Source organism: Magnolia sinica, chromosome 1 (genome assembly GCF_029962835.1).
Source record: "Magnolia sinica isolate HGM2019 chromosome 1, MsV1, whole genome shotgun sequence".
NCBI classification, from domain to species: domain Eukaryota; kingdom Viridiplantae; phylum Streptophyta; class Magnoliopsida; order Magnoliales; family Magnoliaceae; genus Magnolia; species Magnolia sinica.
In genome coordinates, this window is record NC_080573.1 from 21,676,194 (window position 1) to 21,683,121 (window position 6,928).

Here is a 6,928-nt window from a genome sequence, read left to right on the forward strand (position 1 = left end):
CGATTTTCTACTTGTATTATTATTCGAAGCTTGCAACTTAGCTTGCAAATCCATATGAATGTCCATGATTCAGTCCACCATATGTTCTACTGCAATGCTCATACCCGGGAGCTTGGGTAAAGGGACTAAGTCAAGTATTTGACGGGGCACTTGACCATAAACAATCTCGAACGGGGACTTCCTTGTCGAGTGGTTCTCTATATTGTTGAATGTAAACTCCACTTGAGACAGGGCCAAATCCCATTGCTTCAGCTTGGCACCTGAAATACACCAAAAAAAGGTTTCCCAACGTGTCCATTGGTCAGCGCCTGGTAGGCACTACGGAACTGAAGTTGCGTAGCGAAACAATTCCATAAAATCTGTCAAAAGTGACTAATGAACTTCGTTTCATGGTCGGAAGTAATGGTCTTGGAAACTCCGTGTAGCTGCACGACCTCTCTAAATAATAGATTTGCCACGTGTGTTGCATTAAGAGTCTTTTTACATAAGACAAAGTGCGTAATCTTTGAGAAATGATCTACCACCAAGAACACTGAATCTATGCCGCATTATATTCGTGGGGAGACCAAGCACAAAATCCATAGATAACTCCTCCCAAGGGTTCTCTGGCATAGGTAGCTCAGACTTCTCCTTGGAGGTCTGACAAACATGACCGCGTTGCACCGCTCTACCCATGTCACGTACTAATTATGGCAAGCAATATTGTTCTTCAACAAGAGCCCGTATCTTGTCTCGCCCAAGGTGTTCACCAAGACAACATTAATATAGTTCTTACATAATTTGCTCCCTCAGAGAACTTTTAGGGATGCATAGTTGATTTTCTTTGAAGAGGAAACCATCTTGCATATGTAGGTTATTGGATGACTCTCTTGTCATCTAATCTATGCATCTTTGAAGTCGTCGTCGTCATCGGCGTATATATTTTTGAGGCATTCGAAATCGATAACCTCATTGCTCATGGTGACTAATAAATTTGCACATTAGCTAAGTGTATCGGTCACTTTGTTTTGTTGCCTAGACATATGTTTTAACACAAATGTAAATTCCTGTAATAATAAAATTTACCTAGCATGCACACGATTCATGTTAGCTTGGCTATTAATGAATTTGAGAGCTTGATGGTCTACGTAAAGAATGAATTCCCTCTGAATTAAGTAATGTCACCAATGTCATTGTGCCTGGACCACTGCGTATAATTCGAGCTCACACATCAACCATTCTTTACGTCCATCACAAAGCTTTTCACCGTAAAAGGCTACCAACCTACCTTCTTCTGACAAAACTCCCCCGGTTCCAACATATGAAGCATCACATTCGACCTTAAATAGTTTCTTGAAGTTAGCAAGTATGAGAACTGGGGTTATGGACAATCTGTGCTTAATTTCGACAAAGCTCCTGTCAGCTTTGTCAGTCCAGTGAAATGGCCCCTTCTTCATACAATTTGTAATTGGCGACACAATGGTGTTAAAATTCTTCACGAACCGATGATAGAATGTCGTCAACTCGTGAAAATTACGTACTTCATGCATGTTTGTTGGAACTATCAATTCCTTTATGGCTCTCACATTTTCATTGTCCACCCAGATGCCCATGGATGTCACGATAATGCCTAAAAAATAATAGGCTTTTGGTCAAAAAGCTACATTTTTTAGATTGAGGCATAGCTTGTTATCAATGAGCACATAAAGGATTTGTTTTAAATGTTCCATATGGCTTGCTTCATATTGATTGTATATCAAAATTTCATTGAAGTAGACCACTACGAACCGCCCAATCAATGGTTTCAGAGCTTGGTTCATCAATCTCATGAATGTACTAGGCGTGTTTGAAAGACCAAAGGGCATGACCAACCATTCATATAGCCCTTTATTAGTCTTAAAAGTTATTTCTCACTCATTACCAGGCTGTATTCAAATATGACGGTAGTCGCTTTTCAAATCCAGTTAAAAAAATAATTTTACAATATCAAGCATGTCCAACAAACCGTCCAGTCGTTGTATGGGAAACCTATATTTTATGGTAATCTTGGTGATTGCCCGACTATCGATACACATGTGTCAACTCCCATCTTTCTTAAGAGTTAATAGGGTCAGAACGGCGCACGGGCTCATACTTTCTCAGATTAGACCCATATGGATCAATTCCTTTACTTGTCCTTACAGAATATTACACTCCTTCAAACTCATCCGATAGTGAGGATGATTTGGTAAGCTGAAATCTGAGATCAAGTTGATATGGTGCTAAATATCTCGCATGGGGGCAATTTATTGGGAAGGTCATCGAGCCAAATTTCTTTGAATTCATGTAGCAAGAGTTTTAGTTTCTTGGGAATGATGGTGGTCTTGAGTTCTTTTCACTTTATAATTAATGTATAAGTTTCTCACATCTCTTTAGATTCCTCCACGAAGTCCCGTATGGTTAGGAGATAACGCCCCTCCACTTTAGAAGTTTCGGGTGGCTCCTTTGGGTCTATAGGAGCTAGTATAGTTTTTGGTTGTCCTTGATGAAAATGTACACATTATTTCGTATTCTATGAGTTGTGTCATGGTCAGATTGTCATGGTTGACTGAGTAGAACGTGATAGGCCTCCATGTCAACAACGTCGCGTGTGACTTGGTCTTTATAATTTTTGCCAATTGAAAAAGATATCATGCACTGTTCAGTTACCTTCGTCTCACTGACCTTCTTAATTCAGCTGATTGTGTACGGGGAGGGATGACGCTCCGTTTTCAGCTTAATTTCTCCAACATGACCTTGGAAACAATGTTCTCGATGCTTCCCCTGTCAATAATCATATCGTAAACCTTTCGAATCACCGTACACTTAGTTCATAAGATGTCGTGTCACCGTGGGTATGTTTCCTTCCTTGGTGCATATAATAGTCGCCTCATGGTAAGTGACTCATCATGATCCTGCGGAACCCAATCTGCCTCATTTACATCATCATTTGTAGTGTGCTCCAATTCATCAACATCCGAGTTTTCGACGTTTTCAGCACTACCATCATTGATGGTGAGGTTAGCCACTTGTCGTTGGGGGAAAATGTTTAATAGATGACTCGGTTGGCAACAACGATAGCAATCATCGAGCCTTGATTGATCATAAGAGTTCGGGATCCTGTTTAGACTGACAACAGTGGTCACACCCTTTTGGGGTTTAACTTGTCCACTTCTCAAATTTCGGTTCATGGGTGTAGGAGGTTGATTGTGCCCCCTATATATTCTTTCTCTTTAGCCTATGAAGCTCCTTGGTACGGACTCGCCGCGACGTAGGATAGGTCCATGTGTTGGAATGATCAAGCTGTGCTTCCGCTCGAGTGGAGTCAAGGGACGTTTAGTTTTCGTCACATTTCGAGGGAGGAAAATGGCCCTGCTGATGCGCTGACCCGTCTGGGCAGCTCCTCCCAGGAGTCCTTGTTTTTCAAGAAATCGACTGACCTTCCTCATCAAATTAGAGGCTTAGTAGTGTTAGATAAAACTGGCTTGGGGGCCATTAAAAAATCTTGTAAAGGGCCATCTATTGGCTGATGTAGAGGGCTTCCATAAGATATGCGCCCCTCCTTGTCTTTTTGTTGGTAGGGTGCCTGAACGTCGGTCCGGTCCATGTATAGCTTTCTTTTTTGAATGAATGATATGTTTTTGGAAAAAAAAAGTTGTGCTTCTGTTCGAGTGACCAACTTGATCACTACATTCATCATCCTGGATCACAACACGCAATCCACTATTGAATCAGATGACATGCTGTGATTCAGTTTCGACCAAATCATTTTGTGCCGACAAGCGGTAGAATTCTTCTCTGTAATCTCTTACCAACCGACTACTCTATCGACAATTTTGGTATTGTTGGAAGAAAACCTTATCGTAGTCACTACGGAGGAATCGCGCGTGTAATAGCTACTTCATCCGCTACCATGTGTAGATTGGTGCTTTCATCTGTCTCATCTGTGTGAACTGAACTTGCTCCCACCAAGCTTACGCTTTGCCCTTATACTTGTAAGCCACAAGCTTAACCTTTTTCACTTCAGGGATTTTCATATGGTCAAAGAATTGCTCAATTTTAGAAAGCCGTTTGAGAAAATCATTAAAGTGAATTTGGCTATTAAAGCTAGGAAGATCGACTTTCATTTGAAAATTTTGATCTACCCGATCTATTTGATCATTGCCTTGTATGGGATATTGGAGGATCATATCGTCAATCTCCTCGTCATTGTATCCCACCTCTTCAGGCGTGATCCCACGGTTCACTGCCGGCATCGTCCTACGATCGATGCGATTATGAATTTTAGCGCGAAACCGCCCCAAAGCCTTCGTCATGCGATCGATAGAAGCCTGTAGCCCTTTCATAACTTGTCGATTCTCTCGTTACGCCCTTATAAAGCCACCGCTATTAAAAGAAAATTTCCCGCAGCATCGTCCATGGAAATATTGCCCGACCCGTCGTTAGAAGGCATAGATCTAAGGAGAACGCCTCGCTCTGATACCACTTAGCGCAGGGAGAGACGTGATAAGGTCAATCATCGTCTTCCTCGTGGAATAACTACTCTGAATCTACGGAGCTCTCTGGACTCCTCATAAAGCTTTCTCGAATCCACGAGAGATAAAGGTAGAAATAATTCCTAATAAATTCGAAGTAGTTTGATTGATGATAAAATAAAAATAAAAATGATGACTCCTTAAAATAAGAATTCAAACCTAAGATGGAGTTATAGGCTCATGCTCCAACTCAAACATCCTAGAAACGTGACTTACTATAAATAATAAACTTATTATTTATAAACGACCTCTGTTCGTATTAGACTTCATGGTTTTCGAGCAAAAATAGTAAGTGTCCAATTTGGCCCACCTACGTCATTCTCGTAAGTTTTCTAAGCCTTTTTAATGTTGGGCACAACTTCTCCAACTCAAAGCATAAAAAGTTATACCCAACTTAAAACTTACTCTCTATGGGAAAAACCAAAATAAATGGGACTTTTAACCTTCGATCTAATGGAATCTCACGATTCCAGAGTTGGCAACCCGGCACAGCGGGGTGGTTGGCTTAAGTAGGTTGTCCTACCCTAAAATCATATATAAGGTCTAGAAACTCATCCCTTCGATCAGGCCTTCTCTAGTCCATCTTTGCCATGAAATTGTCTCTGACCTGTTCTACATCAGTTTCTAAATTTTCATATAAATCAAGATGTTTCAAGTAGGGTTTTTTTGATAACATACCCACACAATTTGGTATCGAAAATAATCTATGGTCTAGATTACTCTAAAGAGGGCCCCACTTTTCAGAATTTGTAGACCGCATACAAAGTGTAAACAGTGAGGTAACGTACTATATGATTCCTCTCGATCGTATCCTATTTCAAAAGATCACCACCGGCATTCAACCGCCCCAAAAAAAAGAAAAGAAAATGGAAATGAACGCGTTTTACACGTGCGCCGATTTGCACACATAATCCGCTCCGTGCTCTGATTCCCCGACATCGAACGTTGATATAAATCCGTGCTCAGACCCTTCTCCTTTCTCCTCATAACATAGCCTTCTCTTCTTTCTCTCCCTCCACCTAATATCGCCATCGAATCTCAGCCGTCGGATTTATCATCAACGGTGGGAACTCTTTCATATTTTGTGAAAAAGACTAGTATGTCCCTAACAATGGGTAGGAATTGTAACTTAGAGCTTCGACTTTTCCCTGCCGGCGTCGATGCCGATCACCCATCTCCAGATTCCAGCCAATTATCGTAAGTATAATTTTTTTTTCTTTTTTTTTTTTTTTTAAATGCATTTTTTGGGCTGTGTTTGGATACACAATTGAATTGGATTGCGAAACATTGGTTCTATTTTGCTTATCTCTCATCTACTTTTCTTTTTCTTTTTTTTTTCTTAAATATTGAAGGAGCGAAGAATCAGTCAAAAACTCGCAGCAACTAACGATTTTTTATAATGGTCGGATTTGCATCTGCGATGTGACGGAATTTCAGGTCCGCTCACCCTCACTTTGCTCTTTCAAAGTTCTCATTCATGTTTTATTTATTTATTTTTTATTTAAAATTTTTTTTTTTTATTTCCTCAAAAAGCAGAAGAAAAATCGTGAAATTTCATGATATTTGATGCAACCAAACGCACCCCTACAAGTCCATATTTGAAGAAATTTTAAAATTTAAAATATTGGCTGTTTTATTTTTATTTTTTTAAAATAGCGGAATTAAGTAGCCTATTGTTCTGCAGGCTAGGGAGATCTTATGCTTTGCGAATCAAGAAATGCATGAAAAGCAAACAGTGCATCGTCCGGACCTTCTTCTGCCATCTCACCAGCCTCAACTTCGTGTTCCAGCTCTTTCAATGAAGAGATCTTTGCAGCGGTTCTTACAAAAGAGGAAAAGTAGGATTCTGACAACTTCCCCTTACAAGCAATAGTCATGCAAAGACTTTCCAAGCACTTGGGTAGAAAATTGAATAGACCGGATGAAGTAAAGACCCTTCGTTGTGGAAGAAATGTTGAAAATTCTCACGGAGAGAAAATTGGATCCAACCAGGAAATGACGTACGAATTTTTTAATATTGATTTATAACATGAAAAACTTTTAACATAAAAGTGAAATTTGCTTCATTTTTTTACATAATTTAGATACAATAATCTTAATTGAATTATAGGTATGGTACAATGATTGTAATTGCATTGTTAAAGTTTAATGGAGATTGTATTGATTTTTTTTTAGATGCTTTCTTCTTCTTTCAACTCATAGTGGAACCGATGATGAATCAGTGGTTGATTGCTTGACATGGCATTTGACCCAATTGCAGCATCCCATTTCCTTTGTTTTTTTTTTTTCTTTTCAAATTTTCATTTTGTGTGTGTTTGGTTGCACGAATTTCATGGTACTTTACAGCCAGCCTATCGTAAAGGCCACCGAAGGGACAAAGAAGAAAGAAAGGAAAT

The 6,928-nt window shown here is 39.7% G+C and overlaps 1 protein-coding gene across 1 annotated transcript; it reads left to right on the plus strand.

Annotated features, from left to right (window-relative positions):
• The first annotated feature begins 5,501 nt into the window (after window positions 1-5,501).
• Window positions 5,502-6,418, plus strand: LOC131242741 (protein TIFY 5A-like). Its single transcript, XM_058241580.1, has 3 exons — window positions 5,502-5,729; window positions 5,885-5,969; window positions 6,217-6,418. The coding sequence occupies exons 1-3, from the start codon at window positions 5,632-5,634 to the stop codon at window positions 6,403-6,405; spliced, it is 372 nt and encodes a 123-aa protein (XP_058097563.1). The 5' UTR covers window positions 5,502-5,631; the 3' UTR covers window positions 6,406-6,418.
• The last annotated feature ends 510 nt before the right edge of the window (window positions 6,419-6,928 follow it).